Source organism: Dendrobates tinctorius, unplaced genomic scaffold (assembly GCF_039654945.1).
Source record: "Dendrobates tinctorius isolate UK_male_01 unplaced genomic scaffold, ASM3965494v1 ptg000149l, whole genome shotgun sequence".
Taxonomy (NCBI): domain Eukaryota; kingdom Metazoa; phylum Chordata; class Amphibia; order Anura; family Dendrobatidae; genus Dendrobates; species Dendrobates tinctorius.
In genome coordinates, this window is record NW_027361816.1 from 3,996,592 (window position 1) to 4,020,126 (window position 23,535).

A 23,535-nucleotide genomic window follows, 5' to 3' on the forward strand; every position below is an offset into this window, starting at 1 on the left:
GCTCTGCCCTCAATCTAACACCTTCTATACTTAACTCCATGCCCTTTTGATTTTAACCACGCCTCCTGACGAAACCGAGGACGGTGAAACGCGCGTCGGGGCTTTAGCGCGTCTCACGGGCGTCTCTACAGCTAGCCGGGATCATGTCGCAAGGTATTTAGCCTTATACACTATAGTCTGGTTGGCACTGTTGCTTTGCACTCTTCAGGGCCTCACATATGGGGACCTTTTTTTGGGCCGGTGTACAGATTCTCCAGCACTCTTCTGGTTTATTAGCGTGACAGAAGCATATCTGATTTACATGTAGGTTTCTGGACTATCGGTATCTGTGCCCCTAACATAGATTTTGGCAATTACATTTTTGAATGTGTCAGGAATATAGTAATATGACCAGCCAGTTTGTACCTTGAAACCCCATTTGGGATTCAGAGCATGCTTAGAAAGTATGATAAATCGGCTGTTTATTTATTATATGATGTCTGCTATGTTAGACTTACTTTATGTAGGCCCTGAATAATTATTACTATTACAGCATTTTTTGTGAATTTGAATCTTGCTACCAGTATCATGATCTCATGCAGAATTTAGTCCTGAGACGCTTTTTCTGTCTGGCACCATATTTGTTATCTATGTACTTTGCCATTATCTTCTAATGAGCTCACCATTGCCTTCATTGAACTCTGTTGTACTGTAGTGAAACCTCCACCAGGGGGAGCTGGTGAGGGAAGAGAGGTTACACACTAAGAGCAGCAACCCTGAGCAACAGCACAGGTGCCACAGGTAACGAGAGAGAATAGTCAGACGAACCGAGTCAGAAGCTAGCAGGAGCAGACGTACCAGAAGGAGCAGCAATACACGTAGTCAAAATACCAAGCCGAGAGTCAGAAAGCCAGAACATGAGCACGGTGTCCAAAACGTGAGACGAAATACGTGGTCGGGGTACAAGCCGGGAAGTCAGATGCCAGAGAGGGAACGTAACAGCAGAGACGAATACCAAGAGACGGGGTCAGAAATCAGTCCGGGTCATACACGTGAATATCAGTCCAAGGCAGGAGGATCACCAGGGTACAAGGGTCAGCGGCTCTAAACTGCAAGCTTGAGCTATCACTAACACTGGTCAGCAGGCTGTGAGGGACTGAAATAGCCCAGCTAGCTCCAGAACGAGGCTGAGGAGATTAACCCCCGCATGACCAGTCCGGAGTGAAGACAGCAGAAAATAAACTCCGGACTGGACCATGACATGTACATTTATAAAGAAAAGTTGTCAGCAGTCAGTTCAAATGAAAGGTGTCAGACACATACAATGGGACCATGGTGTCTTAGGCTTTGACTCACCAGTAAGAAGATCTACGAGCTGCAGCTCATTTCTCACCAGCCCCGAGTTGTTTGGGGTTGAAGTGGCAGAGGACAAGAAACTTGTGAGACTGATCCATTCGATGCCTCTAAAAACAGTGCAAACAATGGAGGGGTGAGAGTCACATCGACCACCAGGGCGAGACTTAGTCCGTCTAAACCAATAACATGCAGGTTCACCTCGGGGAATAAACAAGCATTTAACAGTCCTGAATCCAATCTAGTCCCGTAACTACAAGGAACAAGCAGCTGCGTCTACACACAACAGATCATCAGATGATCAGTTTGATATTGGCATGAATGGCCGACTTTTCCCCCGTGTATGGTGATCTTTCAAGGAGCGAGGCCTTCACCATTGCACTGAGAGGATCGCCTGTTATTACTGAATATCGGACCTCTGGCTCTGACGGCCGGGGCACCCTGAGCTGCACCCCATCGCTCAATCCAAGGATGGCCCTCATCACAAGTCTCATTTCTCAATGTATTCCTCATATTCTGAATTTAGGGAACAGGAAATTAGCAGGGGGTGAAAGAGCGGCCGCAGGTTAGTGCTAGCGATAGATGAGCTGACGCTTCGTAACATACGTTTCGAACAATGCTTAATTATTTTAAAGGGGATCTACGCTATTTGGGGTTTTTTTTAAACTCGTTTTATTGAAGATTATACAACATAACGAGGTTGCATCATAGAACAAGAGAACAGACAGCATTTCTCATTGCTCATTAATGCTGTCTGCCAAAGTTAACCTTGCCCGTAACATGCCATGGGTCTATAATTACCCAAAACCGTAAGACACCCATGTCAGGCACAAACGTTATTATGAGAGAATACTCCTTATCACCTGGGGACAAATGCGAGTCAAACCAAGTACTATGTCTATTATGGTAGTATATCTATCTAGTATAGTTCGTCTAAATAGTTATGTCACTTACCCCATGTGCAGGGCATTGCAGAAGCTTCAGTATCCATGGCTACAACCACTATCACTATAGGAGTGGGAAAAACCATGGATACCTAAATTACTGTAAATGGGGTAAGCGACATAGCTAATCAGAAGAACTATACTACATTTCTAATTGGAGGTATTTGCTAAGGTTATTATTATTACACCTACTACATATTGGGATAGGATCTTGGAAATGAGAATAACGCTTTAAGTTTTAAAAGGAAAGGTTTCATAAAGCTACTATACATGAGAGTATGAAGCAATCGGTGAAGTTTATATTTTCACTGGAGTTATACTTAATGGAGAGCTGTACTCGGCCATCTGCAGAGGTAAAAAGATGACTGGAGTGTGGACAATGCTGGATTCCATTCTAAGGATTATTGGGGGTTACAAAGGTCGGACCCCTACCCACCTGCATGTTATCACCTATCCAGTAGATGAGTGATAAATTTAAAATATTGGAAATAACCTTTTAAAGAAGAAAAAAAGAACCAAGTAATGTTTTTTTTTACATAGTTTGAACTCCTTTTGTCCCAGAAACCTAAACTTCTGTGTGTTTGTGGGTAAGCTCAAGGAGCCGTGTAGCCTAGCCATGTGGTGTGTTACATATGCTCCACGACAGTCTGTTCAGATTTTCCAGCTATTAGAGGAGACCGTACATACATAGGATCAACAGCTGGTATTCCGCTCCATGCAGATGTCACATATGGGATGTAATATTAAAGAATTTTCCAATCCACATGAAACACCCGGGAGTGTCACCATCAGTGAATGTTCACTTTGATCAGTCGTTCTGTAAGATCTGTCCAATCTGTTGGCCGTTCCCCCCCCATCTGCATTATAGTACCCTGTGATCTGCCTCACTTTCCATTAGGCAGCATTACCATACGACTCACCTGACCTCGCACGAGTGTATGTTTAACTCTTTATGCAGCAGGCCGCTGGTCAGATTATACACGAAGACTGAACCATTGCTCGTACCTGGAAGTTAAGAAGACTCCGTCAAAATTCTCGAAGATTATAAAATGATTATTGTACACCAAATGATCGCAGCAGTTCTATGTCGTGTCCTTTTTTAATTAAGTTCCAATCACAATATCCAATAAAGAAATCCATCATTCCCACCTGCAGCTGGCTGCTTTTAGGCATTAGCTTTCTGCTAACAGCTGAATGCACCGTCCTCCTAATTCATCACCGCCCTGTCTACTGGCAAAATACCCGTCATTACCCATAATGTCTCCCCCTCTGAATAAAGGCGCTCTTTATTAATCGGCTTCAACACCCGCACACTCTCTGCTTTACAATAATCCCTGGAAATATTCCAGCAGTGAAGCCACTAAAGCAGAAACCAATGTTAACGTGATATTCCGGGATCAAAACCAACACTAATTACTAATGGGTGAAGGGGAGTTCCTCTCTAGTATCAGCGACCCGAGATCTTGGAAAGGCTAAGTTCACACATTTGTATCTTTGATCTGAGTGCCGCCTGTGAAAAAACGGCCATCGCACGGAGACCACTAGGAAAAATAATATTTATTCAGGCTGTTCAGATCAGCATTTTGTTTTAAGGACAGAATCTGCGCATTAAAATCACACCATGGCCTCGCTTCTTCCGTATGTCGGATGAGACTCGACTATTCAAGTCTATGGTTTGCTAAAACAAAAAATAAAACGGATTTCACATGGATTAACACTATATGGATACATTGCCCATTGCCTAGGAAACTGTATTTAATCGTGTATATTTTAAAATACTGATGTATAAAAACGGACAGCACAACAGAAGTAAAGAACAATAAATAAAAATTTACACATGGATTTCACACGACATCAAACACAGACAGACACATAGATTGCATATTTTCTATATGCCCAGTTTGTGGGTGTGTGTACACGTAAGCGTTTTGTTCGCGTTTTTATGGGCAAAAACGCTTAAAAAAAACGCTTACAAGAAGCCTCCCATTCATTTTAATGAATTCTGCACATTTTGTGCATATTGATGCGTTTATTTCCGCGAAAAAAACGCATCGCGGTAAAAAACGCAGCATGCTCACTAATTTCGTGGAAAAATCCAAATTTCTAACTATATTCTATGAGACTGGGGAAGCTCCGGAAAAAAAAAACGCATGAAAAATGCGCAAAAACGCACAAAAAAAGCACGGAAAACGCGCAGAAAAAAGTGTGTGTTTTCTGGGAAGGAGTCCGGTTTTCAGTCAGGAATTTTCAGCATACGTGGGCACATAGCCTGTATGTTCTGTTTGGCTATGGTGAGACACGCAGAAAAAACTGAATTCAGAGGTGTCACCCAGCGTGACTCGTTCAATGTCGTACATGCCGTTTCTTTCTACTTTACAGAAAGGGACGACAAAGCAAGTATTTTACCATTTACACAATCTTTTACTATACCACCCCAAGTTAACCCAATTTTAAGCCAAATCTCATCTTTACATTTACAGGCTATGGATACATTTCAAATGGAAAATATTTAAACATACAGTATGTTAGCTGCACTAAATTACAAGCTGCAATCTTATCTTTGTTTTATCCATTGTCAGACCTCCTGATGGCCAGTTTAAAGTTTTCTCCTGGTTTCTGAACTTTTCATGGTGAGTGTCCCTTCCAGTAATACATGCTGGATATGAGGTCTGTGTGTCCAGGATGCTTCTAGCTCGCTTGACCTACTATGGATTTCTTCCTTCCCTTTTAAAGGCCAAAGATAGACCTTGTGCTGATCACACACAGATACAGAATAGTGTGTGTTCTACCTTTACCCTGTAGAACAGTGTCCCCAATCCTCAAGAGCCACCAACAGAGCATGTTTTTTAGATTTCCTAAGTATTGTACAAGTTATGGAATTATCACCTGGGAAATACTAACGAAATTCTGAAAAGACGATCTGATGGCTGCTCTTGAGGGCTGGCGGTGGTGAGCACAGCTGTAGAGTGTGCTTTGGAATTTTTTGCTCTACACGCTCACACACATATGCTCTTCTCTCGACACTGCACGCAGCTGTGTGCGCTTACCTCCCTGCAGAATTGGACACTTTCCCTTCTACTTGCACTCATCTGAACCTCATTCCTCTCCTTACTAATATAATAATAATCATCTTCATTTTTATATTGCGCTAACATATTCCGCAGCGCTTTACAGTTTGCACACATCATCAGTATCTCTAGGATCACACGGCTATTGTAGTAATCGAGAAAATCACTTAGTACGCTGGAGATGTCAGTGGTCCATTTGCAGCTCTGTGTTTAACGCAGACTGAATAGGAGGGGACAGCCATTTAATAAAGCATATGTGAATACGGACAGCACACCGGCCAAATGTATAGGTTTGAATGAGACACGGAGACAAAGGAAGGGCAGAGCAGAGAAAGGCAACACAGAGAGGAGCAGTGTGCATTCCACTCATGTCAGAAATTGTAGGAAAGTTTTAATGAAGACTTTAGACCAGTGGTGTCAAATCTATGGCACATGTGACAGAGGTGGCACGGAGAGCTGTCCTGGTGGGAACGCACGCCATTTCCTCAACACTACTACCGCTGCCCTCCACAACACATGCGCCACCCTCCTCAGCACCAACCCACTCTCCTCTGCAGGTCACGAGCGTGCTGAGGGTGAGGGTGGTGTCGCTGTGCTGAGGGGATGGCATGCGTGCAGAGAGTAGTGGCGGTGCTAGTACTGTGGAGATGATGCGCATGCCCACAGGTAGGAGTGTGATATATGAAGAGTCCGGAGCAGTGGGGATCAGGCAGAGTTGAGTAGTTATTTTTTTAATGTGGGGCCATTACACTGTATGGAGCACTATGCGGGGCCCATTACACTCTGTGGAGCACTATGTGGGGCCCATGATACTGTATGGAGCACTATGCAGAGCTCATTATACTATATGAAGGACAGTGTGAGGCCCATTACACTGTATGGAGCACTATGCAGGGCCATCACACTGTATGGAGCCCATTACACTGTATGGAGCACTATGTGGGGCCCATTACACTGTATGGAGCCCATTCCACTGTATGGAGCACTATGCAGGGCCCATTACACTGTATGGAGCACTATGCAGAGCCCATTATACTTTATGGAGGACTGTGTGAAGCCCATTACACTGTATTTAGCACTATGTGGGGCTCATTACATGGTATGGAGGATAATGTGGAGCCCATTATACTGTATGGAGCACTACGTGGGCCCATTATACTGTATAGGGATTACAGCTGGAGAATCATACAGTGATGGGGTCACCATTCTTTATTGGGGGGGATTGAGGGAGGGCAATGGAAAGTGCAACCTATTCAGGATGAATAGTGCAGGTAATGTCTTACTTATCATGAAAAAAAAATAGAGATCATCACTGAAAAATATATATATTTCAACCTTCCCCTAACAACAGAAATAATAGAAGATTTCATGGTCAACAAAGAGAAATTAACATCTGGCACTATGGATTATGCTAGCAAGGATATGAACTTGGCTTCCATTTGTGTGCTTGATATATATAAGACTTACCTACAGCAAGGAGGGGTTTGTACTGGGCGATATTCTTGGTGGTGAGTGGTGGGCACATTCTCACCACAAATGGAGGCTGTGGCAGCCCTGAGAGGAGGCCTGTGAGCAGGAATTTGAGGGACACTTCTTGTGAACTTGCAGATTGCAGAGATTCAGAAAGACTCTGTCCTGCTGCAAAAAAGCACAGGTTTAATGAGCCAGGGCACATGGAAATCATCAGTCTGGGATTGTGAACATCAGTGTGTTAAGCAAATATACTCAATTACTTTATAAAATGCTATAAGCAAGAAGAAGACATAAATTACAGGTAATATATAGACAATTACATACATAAAGTATACAGATGCAAAGGCTTGCTATTAGATTCTAGAAACCCCAACTATGGGCAGCAATTCTACCCAAGTACATTGTTTTCTCTGTAACACCGCAATGTTTCAGCGAACATAGAATAAGAAGCCGTCCGGGACAGATGCCGTCCTTGGTCAGCTTCTCCCCACTCCCTTTGTACACAAATGGGGAGACCTGTCAATCAACTAGAGCGGGACATTATCGAACTAGTCAGGTCTCTTCCTATAGTCAGTCCCTAGCCGGTTTTTCAAACTATGTATTCTCTGAAACGCTGCAGTGTTTCAGTGTAAAACTTACCAGGCTGCAATCACACAGCCAGGCCCGGATTCATGCTGTCCATTGTCCAGGCAGCTTGAATGTAATGACAGGTTCCCTTTAAGAGGCCCTTTCACAAGTGTAGTTTTAGCATGTTAAACTGGCCACATCATGGAATAGTGGCTGCAGAGATGAGGAAAATATAGTTTTCATATTTTAAATTTCTCCTCTCTATTGCGGAGAAATTAGCTTGTTATAGTTGAAGTTATAATTTATAAGACCAAGGACGTGTTACTAGAAATATCTCTCTGGGGGTGTGTACTTCTTCCCCTACATGAGAATAACTAACCATAAGCAGGCAGCGTCATACAGGGGAGAAAAGAACACGCCCTTCTCTTCTCACTGATCGCTGCAGGTACTATGTGGAGAGCTGAGATATGTTTCATTACAAACTCTTCCATAGCAGTCAGTGTGGGATGAGGGTGACAGCTGACTGCACTGTGAGAAGAGACTGGAAGTGTCTGCAATGATACATAACTCCGCTCTGCTATATATCTACACAGTAGCTGCAAACTGCAGTGAGAAGAGCGTGTTATTTTCTCCCCTACATTACTTTGGTCAACCTCATGTTGGAGAAGAAGTGCACGCCCTCACAGACCAATCTCTAGTAACACCAAGTTGGGCTTATCATAAATTGTAATCCAAACTTTACAAGCTAGCATCTCAGCAACTCAGAGGAGAAATTAAAAAATAAAAACGATGTCTTACTTAGCTCTGCAAACTTTAATCCATGGTGTCTCCAGCTTAACCTGCTCAAACTGGAGAACGGTCCCCTGTAAAAGAATCGTCTGGTTTAAAAAGCCCACATTCAAATATTTTATTTTATGGAAACCAACACAGTTAATTTAGGAGACCCCTGTTAAGTACGCTCATCTTTTAATTAATGTCAAGAATCACTAGACAAAAAAAAACAAAAACAACTTTTACCCCAAAGGCCAAAACAGGAAATGAACAATTGTTGCTTCTGCGGTGGCGCTGGAAAAGTCTATAAGTTCATAGACAATTACTGGGAGTCTCACGAGTAGGAAATGCCATGGGGAATATTTCTTTTAACCACAATTATAAAGCAATCAACAGTTTATCTACTAAATTTCACAGATTCATATGCATGAAACACTAGAGTACACTGCAATTCTTCAAGTTGACCATATTCAATTCTGCATATGGCGTTTGAAGGGTCGGTTTTGTCCATTGTGAGCCAAAACTTCCGTTATAATAACACAGCGTTAGATTAAGTAGGCAAATTGTCTGTGAGGATATCAGGTCTAGGAGGGACATAATAGGATTTATTATTTCTCTCCGATGTCTCCTTCAGGCAGAAGCTAATAACACAAGCAGAAACAGATAACTTACAGAAAACCTAGGAAGATACTCAGTATATCTTACCTATCATACTGTCAAGGGAGAGAGCTGGACATTTCTTCTGCTGAAGCCCCACTGGCTTCCCACAGAACGACAGAGGGGCGTATAAAGTGCCTGCGTTGGAGCCACTGAAGAGATAAGGCAAGCAATGTAAAAGATTACTTTACACAGAATTATAATGGAACATGCTAATAACTAAACTGCAACAATTTTTCATTAAAAATATCCTGCCGTTTTAGGTCTTCAGCTCCTATGCACCTATGTATCTCTACGGTAAGAAACAACAAACAATCCCTGTATGATCTGATGCTAGAGTCACACATGTGCCTCTGTCCCCCAAGTTCTCCTTAAAAACATTTAAAGGGAATCTGTCAGCAGCATTTTGCTACCTCATAGCAGCATTATGTAGACAAAAATTGTAAAATTAAAAAAAAAGGAAAAATGATTAAACTGACACATATATTTATGAATAAACAAAAATAAACAAAAAAAGTACACATTGTATTGATCCGAACTTTAACCCCCTAGTGACCAAACCAATTTTGACTTTCATGACCAAGCCAATTTTTTCTGACCACTGTCACTTTATGAGGTTATAGTTCTGGAATGCTTCAACGCATCCCGGTGATTCTGATAAAAGGCTGGAGAGGCCGAAACGTTGGCAATTGGAAGTTTCTGTTACACATTGGTCGGTTCAATAAAACCACGCTTTCAAAGATATATTTATTCTGTGCCTAAGGTTACTCTTTCTGGATTTTGGATTTTTTTTTTTTTAACTTCAGAGCACGACAACTCCTATGGTTACCTTTCTATATAAGAGTATATAATGTGTCACGAAAAAACAATTTCCGAATCACTGGGATCCGATGACGCATTCAAGAGTTATTACCACATTGATTGAAAATGGTCAGAATTGTAGAATTTTGCAGGGTCAGGAAGGTGAAACCAGGCGTGGGGGTGTGAAGTGGTAAATGGATTAGGAAGAAGGAAGGTTTAAATAGACGATGATATGAATGAACTGTCAGACTACAGTTTGTACTCTGATACCATGGACTCATAAGTCAGCATATGCGCTGCAAGTGAAGGTGGACCTGCCCTTTAACCCAACCCTTTTGCTGCTAACTGGGCTTGGTCCATAGGGCATTTTTGTGTTTTCTTGGTGCTCAAGCCCCTTTGGCTAATGAGATCAGATTGATATACAAGGAACGTAGAGGCACAAAAAGAAGAAAAAAAACCACTACAATGCAAGCTCTGATTCAGGGCGACAGAGGCATTTAGATCAGGTAAAAAGTATTTATGGCAAATAACAGGTCATCATTAAGACCCAGTGTACATGGAGCCTCCAGCTGCCGATAGCAGTGATGAGAAGAAGCCTAGTTCCAAGCCTAGTTCCATTGCTCCTTTCCTGCAATTGTTAACCAGCGCAATTGCTGTCATACACGTGCTCAGACGCACATTTTTCCTGACAACGTTCTTCTTTGTAGACACTACTGACAGAAATTCAACAATCATTAAATGTTCTCCTGCCAGCAGAAAAGAAGAGACAAGTATTCGATGGTAAAGGAATTACGAAATGCCGAGAAATATCACATCTAATGTGGGGGAAGAGGTTTCTGGTCATAACAGCCTTCCTTTTAGGCAGATTTACCCTAGTGAACTCATCCTTTGAGTGTGATGTCTTTAGACTTATTCAGCATTCATATCCATGCCCACGGTAAAATTAGGCAGGCGGAGGAGTTACAGGAACAGACATAAAGCTTCTACAAGAAGTTCCCGTTGACTGACTTTTGACGTCCGAACAGGTAAAACTGGTCACAAGGGATTAAGGAAAGATTATTTTCTCACTGGCATCATGGTTTAGCTAGGTCTGACTTCTGAAGTCCCTGATTGATTGACACGGTCTGTTGAACTATTCCATCCTGCTGAAAAGATTGAAATCTGACTATTGAAGGTAAACGGGATCTCTGAAGTCCCTGCTGAGCCAAACACTAATTTCATGTGGATACAGAGAATTTCCACACGCCAATCTATTAGGAGAGACAGCCTTTGTGTTAAGAAGGTAATCACACTACTATTATTCCAGCTGAAAAGGGAGAAGTCTGATCAATAACCAACTAATGAACACGTAAAAGGGATTGGGGTGAGAATTCAATTTGTGAAACAGGAGCTGGAGATCAACGTTTTTGGCTATTCCTTTGCTCAAAGTTGTGATAATGCCATGTTCCTTCTATGTGCACACAATCTCTTTTTCAGGGAAATCTTCCTGTAATCTGCCTGAAAAAGTGAGCTTTATCACTTCTTGTATCCAATTCTGTGCTCTGATACCATGATGCGGTTAAAAAAAAAAAAAGTAACTTGCTCATTCTTCGGGCAGCTTTGTTTGGAAGCAGTCCACCTGTAGTTTGAAGGTGCAGGGAAACGCCCCAGATGCAAAAAGCGATCGCAAAACCAACAGTGAAGCCACTTCAGGAAAAAGATAGCTGGATTCTTCCTAAAGTAGCGTCACCTTGAAAAAGTTGGTGGCTCGGCACTTTCCATTAAGAGGCTTTGTATTTGCTTTGATCATATGAAGTTTAACCCCTTAAGCCCCAAGGGTGGTTTGCACGTTCATGACCGGGCCAATTTTTACAATTCTGACCACTGTCCCTTTATGAGGTCATAACTCTGAAACGCTTACATGGATCTCGGTGATTCTGACATTGTTTTCTCGTGACATATTGTACTTCATGACAGTGGTAAAATTTCATTCAAATAACTTGCGTTTATTTGTGAAAAAAACAGAAATTTGGCGAAAATTTTGAAAATTTCACAATTTTCCAACTTTGAATTTTTATGCCCTTAAATCAGAGAGATACGCCACACAAAAAACTTGATAAGTAACATTTCCCACATGTTTACTTTACATCAGCACAATTTTGGAACCAACATTTTTTTTTCTTAGGAAGTTATAAGGGTTAAAAATTGACCAGCGATTTCTCATTTTTGCAACACCATTTTATTTTTAGGACCACATCACATTTGAAGCCACTTTGAGGGGTCTATATGATAGAAAATACCCAAAAGTGACACCACTCTAAAAACTGCACCCCTTAAGGTGCTCAAAACCACATTCAAGAAGTTTATTAACCCTTTAGGTGCGTCACAGGAATTTTTTGAATATTTAAAAAAAAAATGAACATTTAACTTTTTTTCACAAAAAAAATACTTCAGATACAATTTTTTTTATTTTACCAAGGGTAACAGGAGAAATTGGACTGCAAAATTTATTGTGCAATTTGTCCTGATTATGATGATACGTGATATGAGGGGAGGAACCACTGTTTCAGCGCATGGCTGAGCTCAGAAGGGAAGGAGCGCCGTTTGACTTTTTCAATGCAAAATTGGCTGGAACTCAGATCGGACGCCATGTCACATTTGGAGAGCCCCTGATGTACCTAAACAGTGACAAGTGACCCCATTTTCACTAGACCCCCCCAAGGAACTTATCTAGATATGTGGTGAGAACTTTGCACCCACAAGGGCTTCACAGAAGTTTATAACGAACAGCGGTACAATTAAAAAATCATATTTTTTCCACAAAAATTATCTTTTCACCCCCAATTTTTATTTTCCCAAGGGTAACAGGACCCTAAAAGTTACTGTGCAATTTGTCCTGAGTACGCTGATACCCCATATGTGGGGGTAGACCACTATTTGGGCGCATGGCAGAGCTTGGAAGGGAAGCAGCGCCAATTGACGTTTTTGGCTGGAATTGAGATCGGACACCATGTCGCGTTTGGAGAGCCCCTGATGTACCAAAACAGTGGAAACCCCCGACAAATGACACCATTTTGGAAACTAGACCCCCCAAGGAACTTATCTAGATGTGTGGTGAGCACTTTGACCCCTCCAGTGCTTCACAAAAGTTTATAACGCCCGGGCGTGAAAATAAAAAAATCGTATTTTTTCCACAAACATGATCTTTTAGTCACCAATTTTTTTATTTTCCCAAGGGTACCAGGAGAAATTGGACCCCAAAAGTTGTTGTCCAATTTGTCCCGAGTACGCTGATACCCCATATGTGGGAGAAAACTACTGTATGGGCACAGGTCGGGTCTTGGAAGGGAAGTAGTGACGTTTTGGAATGCAGTCTTTGATGGAATGGTCTGCGGGTGTCATGTTGCTTTTGGAGAGCCCCTGATGTACATAAACAGTGGAAACCCCCCACAAGTGACCCCATTTTGGAAACTAGACCCCCTAAGGAACTTATCTAGATGTGTGGTGAGCACTTTGAACCCCCAAGGGCTTCACAGAAGTTTATAATGCCCGGGCATGAAAATAAAAAAATTGTATTTTTTCCACAGACATGATCAATTAGCCCCCAGTTTTTTATTTTCCCAAGGGTAACAGGAGAAATTGGACCCCAAAAGTTGTTGTCCAATTTGTCCTGAGTACGCTGATACCCCATATGTGGGAGAAAACTACTGTATGGGCACACGTCGGATCTCGGAAGGGAAGTAGTGACGTTTTGGAATGCAGACTTTGATGGCATGGTCTGCGGGTGTCATGTGCGTTTGGAGAGCCCCTGATGTACCTAAACTATTGAAACTCCCCACAAATGACCCCATTTTGGAAACTAGACCCCCCCACGGAACTTATCTAGATGTGTGGTGAGCACTTTGAACCCCCAAGTGCTTCAGAGAAGTTTATAACGCCCGGGCGTGAAAATAAAAAAATCATTTTTTTCCACAAATATGATATTTTTGCCCCCAATTTTTTATTTTCCTAAGGGTAACATGAGAAATTGGACCCCAAAAGTTGTTTTGTAATTTGTCCTGAGTAGGCTGATACCCCATATGTGGGGGTAAAACACTGTTTGGGCGCATGGCAGAGCTTGGAAGGGAAGGACTTTTTCAACTCAGAATTGGCTGGAATTGAGATCAGACGCCATGTTGCATTTGGAGAGCACCTGATGTGCCCAAACAGTGGAAACCCCCAATTCTAACTCCAACCCTAACCCCAACACACCCCTAACCCTAATCTCAGCCCTAACCCTAGCCCTAACCCTGGCCCTAACCCTAGCCCAAATGGGAAAATGGAAATAAATACATTTTCTTTTTATTTTATTATTTTTCCCTAACTAAGGGGGTGATAACGGGGGGTTTGATTTACTATTTATGGCGGTTTTTATATTTGGCAGCTGTCACGCGCTAAAAGACGCTTTTTATTGTAAAAATAGTTTTTGTATCACCACATATTGAGAGCTATAATTTTTCCGTATTTTGACCCACCGAGTCATGTGAGGTCTTATATTTTGCGGGACGAGTTGACGTTTTTATTGGTACCATTTTCAGGCACGCGACATTTTTTGATCGCTTTTTATTCCGATTTTTGGGACGCAGAATGAACAAAAACCAGCGTTTCATGAATTTCTTTTGGGGGGGTGCGTTTACACCGTTCCGTGTGCGATAAAATTGATAAAGCGGTTTTATTCTTCGGGTCAGTATGGTTACAGCGATACCTCATTTAGGTCTTTTTTTATGTTTTGTCGGTTTTATGCAATGAAAACTATTTTATATAAAAAATAATTATTTTTGCATCGCTTTATTCTGCGAGCTATAACTTTTTTATTTTTTCGCTGATGATGCTGTATGGCGGCTCGTTTTTTGCGGGACAAGATGACGTTTTCAGCGGTACCATGGATATTTATATGCGTCTTTTTGATTGCGCGTTATTGCACTATTTGTTCGGTGGTATGATGGACTACTTGCTAGAGATGGGGTGCACCTTACGAAGACTGGAAAGCAGGTATTTGGAAGTCGCCTTGCTACTCTTGTAAGGAGAGCTTTAAACTAGAACAACATGGGAAGGGAAGCAAAAGACCAGAAAAAGCCATACACCTGACAAATGCTACTGAGAACTCTGCTATTAGAAGTGGAAAGGAAGAACAAAGACGAAAGAATCTAATTAAAAAAAATATTGGAGAAAGAGAAACCAATCACAAACTAAAATGTTTCTATACTAATGCACAAAGCATGGGCAACAAACAAGGAGAATTGGAACTACTAACACAGGAAAAGAAATATGATGTCATTGGAATCACTGAAACTTGGTGGGACAATACACATGATTGGAATACAAGACTAGAAGGATACAACTTATTTGCAAGAAACAGACTTGATAAACGAGGAGGGGGTGTCGCATTGTATGTTAGAAATGCGTATATCTGCACAGAGATTGAAGCTTCAGAGACTGGGAGTTCTGTGGAAACTGTTTGGGTAAGAATACAAGGACAGAACAATGGAAAGGACACCATTGTAGGCATTTACTACAGGCCGCCTGTGCAAGCTGAAGATATGGATGAACTCTTTATGCATCAAATGGCCAAGTTCTCCAAAAAATATGACATAGTTGTCATGGGAGATTTCAACTATCCAGACATTTGTTGGGAATCTCTCTCAGGCAAAACTAACAGGTCAAGGAAATTCTTATCCTCTCTTGCTGACAACTTTATCTTCCAAAAGGTAAAGGAGAAAACAAGGGGAACTGCTACCTTGGATCTAATCCTTATAAACAGGGAGGAAATGGTTGAGGAGGTAAAAGTGGCTGGGACCCTAGGAGGTAGCGACCATGCTATTTTAGAATTTTGGATAACTAGAGGCGGAAGACCTGTGAAGACTCAGACGTCAAGGTTAGATTTCAGAAAGGCAGATTTTAAGGGATTCAGAAAGAGAATTGGAGGGATCCAATGGCTGGATATCCTTAAAGACAAAAATATCCAGGAAGGATGGGAAATCTTGAAAAATGAAATTCTCAAAGCACAGTTGTTAACAATTCCGAAAAGAGGGAAGAATAGGAAGCATTTAAGGAAACCAGGATGGATGAACACAGAACTTAAGCACATGCTAAAAAGGAAGCAAAAAATGTTTATAAAATGGAAAGAAGGAGGCATATCTAAAGAAGAATATAATGCTGTCTGCAGAACCTGCAAGGCACAAATCAGATTATCTAAAGCTGAAAATGAATTGAGGCTTGCAAGAGATGTTAAAAGCAATAATAAAGGATTTTGGGGATATGTCAAAAGTAAAAGAAAAGTCAAAGATGCTATAGGATTTTTACAGGATGAAAATGATGAAATGGTAAGACAGGATGTTGAGAAGGCTGAACTTTTAAATTCCTATTTTGCATCTGTTTTCTCTCAGAAAGGAAATGTAACATCAACTGTTATTCACTGTCCTATTAAGGGAATAGAAGAATCCAGGATATCTATAAACAGAAAGATAGTGAGGAAACACTTAGCTAACCTAAATGTATTCAAGTCTCCAGGTCCAGATGAATTACACCCCAGAGTACTGAAGGAGATAGCAGAAGAAATTTTTGAACCCCTCTCCATAATCTTTGAAAATTCTTGGAGAACAGGAGAAGTGCCAGAAGACTGGAGAAGAGCAAATGTTGTTCCTATCTTCAAAAAGGGGAAGAAGGTGGACCCAGGCAACTATAGGCCGGTGAGTCTGACTTCTATACCAGGAAAGATCTTTGAACAAATTATTAAACAACATGTATGTCAATACCTGGATAAGAATGAAGTGATTAAACAGAGTCAGCATGGGTTTGTAACTAATAAGTCATGTCAGACTAATTTAATTTCCTTCTATGATGGTATTACTGATTGGGTGGATCAAGGAAATGCTGTAGATATAGTATATCTTGACTTCAGTAAAGCATTTGACAAAGTCTCTCATACAATCCTTATTGAAAAAATGACTAAGTATGGAATGGACAAGGCAACTGTTAGGTGGATTCATAACTGGCTTAGTGATCGGACCCAAAGAGTGGTCGTAAATGGCTGCACATCCAGTTGGAAGAATGTCTCAAGTGGGGTACCACAGGGCTCTGTCCTGGGCCCTGTATTGTTCAACATCTTTATCAACGATTTAGATGAAGGAATTGAGGGTAAACTGATTAAATTTGCTGATGACACAAAGCTAGGAGGGATAGCTAATACTAGAGAAGAGAGAGAGAGGATTCAAAAAGATTTAAATAAACTGGAGAAGTGGGCAGCAACTAACAGAATGGTTTTTAACAGGGAGAAATGCAAAGTACTACATCTGGGCAATAAAAATGAAAAAAGCATATACAGAATGGGAGGAATAGGGCTAAGTGACAGCACATGTGAAAAAGACTTGGGTATACTAATAGATCACAGACTGAATATGAGTCAACAGTGTGATGCAGCAGCAAAAAAGGCAAATGCAATTCTAGGATGTATTAACAGAAGCATACAGTCTAGATCACGTGAAGTAATTATTTCCCTCTACTCCTCTTTGGTCAGACCTCATCTGGAAAATTGTGTCCAATTTTGGGCACCACATTTTAAAAAAGACATCAACAAACTGGAGAAAGTTCAGAAAAGAGCGACCAGAATGGTGACCGGTCTGCAAACCCTGTCTTATGAGGAAAGGTTGCAGGATTTGGGAATGTTTAGTTTGCAAAAGAGAAGACTGAGAGGAGACTTAATAGCTGTCTACAAATATCTAAAGGGCTGTCACATTGTAGAAGGATCAACTTTATTCTCATTTGCACAAGGAAAGACTAGAAGCAATGGGATGAAGCTGAATGGGAGGAGACACAGATTAGATATTAGAAAAAACTTTTTGACAGTTAGAGTGATCAATGAGTGGTACAGGCTGCCACGAGAAGTGGTGAGTTCTCCTTCAATGGAAGTCTTCAAACAGAGGCTGGACAGACATCTAACTGGGATGATTTAGCGAATCCTGCTTTGAGCAGGGGGTTGGACCAGATGGCCCAGGAGGTCCCTTCCAACTCTACGATTCTATGATTCTTTGAAAATAAATCATTTTTTGCTTCGTTTTTTTTATTTTTATTTTTTAAGGGGTTCGCTAAAGGGGTTAACTAATGGGACAGTTTTATAGGGCAGGTCGTTACGGACGCGGCGATAGATTCTAGTAAAACTATTTAACCTAGTAAGCCTACAGGACGACCAACAATGTTTGTTTTATCAGTAGTCTTGTATGTGTTCCATTTTCTTATTCTTACTCCCACAGTTGATTTCACCACACCAAGCTGCTTGCCTATTGCAGATTCAGTCTTCCCAGCCTGGTGCAGGGCTACAATTTTGTTTCTGGTGTCCTTCGACAACTCTTCGGTCTTCACCATAGCAGAGTTTGGAATGTGACTGTTTGAGGCTGTGGACAGGTGTCTTTTATACTGATAAGTTCAAACAGGTGCCATTACTACAGGTAATGAGTGGAGGACACAGGAGCCTCTTAAAGAAGAAGCTACAGGTCTGTGAGAGCCAGAAATCTTGCAGGTTTTTAGGTGACCAAATACTTATTTTCCACCATAATTTGCAAAATAAATCTTGCCAAATCAGAAGGTGATTTTATGGATTTGTGTTCTCATTTTGACTCTCATAGTTGTGTTCTACCTATGATGTCAATTACAGGCCTCTCTCATCTTTTTACCATGTGATATTTCATGTTTTCTTTTTTTAATAAATTTGCAAAAATTTCTACATTTCTGTCTTTTTTCAGTCATGATGGGGTGCAGTGTAGATTAATAAGAAAAAAATGAACTTTTTTGAATTTACCAAATGGCTGCAATGAAACAAAGAGTGAAAAATTTAAAGGGGTCTGAATACTTTCTGTACCCAGTGTATACTTTTATTTTCCAATGTGATGATCTTCAGGTATCAGCCTCATTACCAGGTCCTGGCAGCTCTACTTCTGGTTCATACTCAAAAGAGCTTTTTCTAAGTCAGCACAAGATCATTTCCATGTATGAAGTGGGTTAGCGGACTACTTACTTCAGTAGCCAAACCAGCCCCCTCCTCTGTCTCTGCAGTAGATGTGATAGAAAAAAAGTCTGACTTTGGTACTGAGGAGTCCAGTCAGCCAGTTCTTCTAACACACATCACTGATTAAGAGCTGTGGGGGAAGAACCAGCTCTCCTCAAAGAGACCAGCTAAGTATGGAGTCTTACAGGCAATAGGCCAAGGGAGAAAAGTATGAGACTTACCTCCATTATAGAGCCAAGGAAACTCATCTCTAAAAAGCCATCTGGGAGTCTGTAGAGGAGTATATGTCTTGGCATGTATCCCTGACCATGTTGCACGGCTCACAAATGGTTGGACTGACTTATAGGGTAGCTACCTCTGCAAGTTGGTACTTAGTATGAGACAGCTCTCTTGCAGACAAAAAAAATTTGCACAATAAAAGTATCAACACAGGAAACGTTCTGGATCTGGGTCAGACAGATGAAGATCAGGGCACCATTGGAAGTAAAAGTACAATAGTGTGTTTGCATGTTCTCCCTGTGTTTGTCTGCATGGTTTTCCAACAGGTTTCCTCCAATACTCCAATAAAAGAGTTTAACCGGCTCCCTATGAACTTGAACCAAGTTTCTATCTAAAATAAGACAAGTAGACTGTAAGCCCCATTAGGGTCAGTGACTGCTCTGTGATATTTGCTAGCGCTAGAACATCCAGAGCATAAAATAGGAATATGAGTCTCCATAATTGGTTCTTTCCCATTTCTAGGACCAGACATTCAATCGCATGAAGCAGCCACCACGGATGTTACAGAGCCACGATGGAAGGGAACGGCTCCTGTTACAAATTGCCTCACATTTCTCCACAAAGTCATTCTTTTTTAGTTGCACTGTCACCAATGAGAACATCGAATGCAGAACATATGGTAATTGTAAGGGAGATATGGGAGGCTAATAACATAGACCGCTGCAGGGAATCCTTCTGCGTCTTATCGAAATGGCAGCTTTCCGTGAAACGACAGATAATGACTCGATTGTGCCTACAAGCTGAAGTTTAATAATCCAGAATAAACACTGCATGGATGAACTCAATAAATCCACCAGCAGAGAATGTTAAATACTTTGGGAGCGAGTTTGAGGTATAAGATACATATGCTTATTTAGCAGCTACAGCAGTAAAGGTGACACTTCTGTAATGGCTGCCTTCTTCAGACTGTAACCTGCGGCACTTCTCTAGTTGATGGAGATGAAAGGATGGTGCCCAGGTAGGAGTTTTATGCCTTGCTGATCCCACACACACATCTTGGGTACCACATAAAAGAAAAGATATGCTGATGAAACTCCACACAAGTTTAAGATACAAGTCTTGTTGCCATGGGAATATGGATATCTTGTGATGTTATTTCACAGATGAAAAAACATGCCCACAAAGAAACAATTATACTGAAATGCATTATTCATAGCAATCTGACACAGCTTTTCGCCATGCACCGATTGGTGAGGTCCTGGCATTGCCATGTGCAGGCTGGTGAGGTTCTAGTATCGCCATTTGCTGGCTGGTGTGGTCCTGGCATCGCCATGTGCTGGCTGGTGTGGTCCTGGCATCGCCATGTGGCTGGCATGTGCTGGCTGGTGAGGTCCTAGTATCGCCATGTGCTAGCTGGTGTGGTCCTGGCATCGCCATGTGGCTGGCATGTGCTGGCTGGTGAAGTCCTAGTATCGCCATGTGCTGGCTGGTGTGGACCTGGCATCACCATGTGCTGGCTGGTGTGGTCCTGGCATCGCCATGTGGCTGGCATGTACTGGCTGGTGAGGTCCTAGTATCGCCATGTGCTGGCTGGTGTGGTCCTGGCATCGCCATGTGGCTGGCATGTGCAGGCTGGTGAGGTCCTAGTATCGCCATCTGCTGGCTGGTTTGGTCCTTGCATCGCCATGTGGCTGGCATGTGCAGGCTGGTGAGGTCCTAGTATCGCCATGTGCTGGCTGGTGTGGTCCTGGCATCGCCATGTGGCTGGCATGTGCAGGCTGGTGGGGTCCTAGTATAGCCATGTGCTGGCTGGTGTGGTCCTGGCATCGCCATGTGCTGGCTGGTGTGGTCCTGGCATCGCCATGTGGCTGGCATGTGCAGGCTGGTGAGGTCCTAGTATCGCCATGTGCTGGCTGGTGTGGTCCTGGCATCACCATGTGGCTGGCATGAGCAGGCTGGTGAGGTCCTAGTATTGCCATGTGCCGGCTGGTGAGGTTCTCTTATCGCCATGTGCTGGCTGGTGTGGTCCTGGCATCGCCATGTGGCTGGCATGTGCAGGCTGGTGAGGTCCTAGTATCGCCATGTGCTGGCTGGTGTGGTCCTGGCATCGCCATGTGCTGGCTGGTGTGGTCCTGGCATCGCCATGTGGCTGGTATGTGCAGGCTGGTGAGGTCCTAGTATCGCCATGTGCTGGCTGGTGTGGTCCTGGCATCACCATGTGGCTGGCATGAGCAGGCTGGTGAGGTCCTAGTATCGCCATGTGCTGGCTGGTGAGGTCCTAGTATCACGATGTGCTGGCTGGTGTGGTCCTGGCATCGCCATGTGGCTGGCATGTGCAGGCTGGTGAGGTCCTAGTATCGCCATGTGTTGGCTGGTGTGGTCCTGGCATCGCCATGTGCTGGCTGGTGTGGTCCTGGCATCGCCATGTGGCTGGCATGTGCTGGCTGGTGAGGTCCTAGTATCACCATGTGCTGGCTGGTGTGGTCCTGGCATTGTTCTGTGGCTGGCATGTGCTGGCTGGCGTGGTCCTGGCATTGCCAAGTGATGGTTCGGGAGGTCCTGGTATTCTCAGTTGAGACCCAGTACAGAAAAGAATGGATTAATTGTGCTGTGAAACAACTATATCCATCTATATAAAATTTCTTTGACCAATACAGTATATTAACCCCTTCACCACAAAGCCTGTTTTCACCTTCCTGACCAGGCCAGTTTTTACAATTCTGACCACTGTCACTTTAAGAGTTCATAACTCTACAATGCTTTAATGGATCCCGCTGATTCTGAGACTGTTTTCTTGTGACATATTGCAATTTATCATAGTGGTAAAATTTATTTGATATGACTTGCGTTTATTTGTTAAAAAATTGGCAAAAATTTTCGAAATTTTTGGCAATTTTCAAACTTTTAAATTTTATGCTCTTAAACTAGACCCCTTATTAAACTTATCTAGATGTGTATTGAGCACCTTGAACCCCCAGGGGCTTCACAGAAGTTTATATCGTGAAGCCGTGAAAAAAAAATCATCACATTTTTCCCAGATAAATAAATCTTTTCTAGCTCCAAATTTTGCATTTTTGTAAGGGTAACAAGAGAAATTGCTCCATACAATTTGTTATGCAATTTCTCCTAAGTACGCCGATACCCAATATGTGGAGGAAAACAACTGTTTGGTCGCACAGCAGGACTTGGAAGGAAAGGAGCGCCAATTGACTTTTTGAATGTAAAATATTCTGGAATAATTAGCAATTGCCATGTTGCGTTTGGAGAGCCCCTGATGTGCCTAAACAGTGGAACCCCCCTCCAAGTGACACCATTTTGGAAACTAGACCCCTAAAATTAGAGATTGCCATGTCACGTTTGGAGAGCCCCTGATGTGCCTAAACAGTGGAATCCCCCCCAAGAGACACCATTTTGGAAACCAGACCCCTAAAGTTGCGATTGCCATGTCGCGTTTGGAGAGCCCCTGATGTGCCTAAACAGTGGAAACCCCCCCAAGTTACACCATTTTGGAAACTAGACCCCTTAGGGAACTTATCTAGATGTGTATTGAGCACCTTGAACACACAGCTGTTTTACAGAAGTTTATAACGTAGAGCCGTGGAAATAAAAATAAAAAATCCCATTTTTCCAAAATAAATCATTTTTTAGCTCCATATTTTACATTTTCATAAGGGTAACAGGAGAAATTACTCCATACAATTTGTTGTGCAATTTCTCCTGAGTACACTGATACCCCATATGTGAGGGAATACAACTGTTTGGGCGCATGGCAGGGCTTGGAAGGGAAGGAGCACCGTTTGACTTTTTCAAAAACATTTACTGGAATAATTAGCGGATGCCATATAACGTTTGGAGAGCTTCTGATGGGCCTAAACAGTGGAAACCCCCCTCAAGGGACAACAATTTGGAAATTATAACCCTTTGGGAATTTATCTACAGATGTAGTGACGATTTTGACTCCATGGGTGTTTACCAGAAACAAGCAGCAGTGGATGTTACTGAGTGAAAATTGTAAATTGCCGCTGTAGTGACCAGCACATTATGCCCAACTCATGTTTCTGGAGGCACGCACCTGTAAATTAGGCGGGCTTTCATCACTACAGAAATTCCAAACATGTGGGTACTAACTGTTGTTTAGGCACACTGGGTCTCAGAAGGGAGGGGGGTATTTGAATTTGGGAGAGCAGAATTTGCTGAATTTCTTTAGGGGAGCATGAAGCCATTTCGCTTTTCCAGAGCCTTTGTGCTACCAGTAATGTGGAAGCTCCCTATATTTCCGTTAACAGATGACAGACCTGAGTGGAGACTTGGTTTTTTTGTGGATTGAGTTAGGAACATTTTACATAACCTTAGGGATCATATTTATCCATCGCTCTACCCTGAGCACTTTGGGGTTTCCATCTAAATCTTTGAGTGACATGTCAGAGGAACCCCCCCCCATCCCCCCCGAGGGATTCATTCACTATAATGAGGCAGATTTACTCTGGACTCCATCTGGCCTCTCTTCAGCGGTGTCCTTTTCGGCACTTTTATGCAATCCTAAAAAGACAGTCTTATGATGCCCACAGTGCCTCCATCTGCCTCATTACAGGGAATCTTCTGTTGGGGGTTCTGTCTGAATCATGTATTTCCGACATTTATATAGAAACCCCAGTGTAAACGCTCAGCGCAGAGCACAGGAGAA

The 23,535-nt window shown here is 42.4% G+C and overlaps 1 protein-coding gene across 8 annotated transcripts in view; it reads right to left on the minus strand.

Moving 5' to 3' along the window:
• WDR11 (WD repeat domain 11) overlaps positions 1-23,535 on the minus strand; it is a 183,252-nt gene that overhangs the window by 75,255 nt on the left and 84,462 nt on the right. For 5 of the 8 annotated variants that reach the window (XM_073546625.1, XM_073546621.1, XM_073546619.1 and 2 more), the window contains 4 exons: positions 8,861-8,964; positions 6,812-6,982; positions 3,197-3,281; positions 1,336-1,442 (listed from right to left, as the gene is read on the minus strand). In XM_073546625.1, coding sequence (XP_073402726.1) covers positions 1,336-1,442; positions 3,197-3,281; positions 6,812-6,982; positions 8,861-8,964 — 467 coding nt within the window. The remainder of the gene's footprint in view (positions 1-1,335; positions 1,443-3,196; positions 3,282-6,811; positions 6,983-8,860; positions 8,965-23,535) is intronic. The other 3 variants (XM_073546624.1, XM_073546622.1, XM_073546620.1) reach the window with 1 other exon arrangement.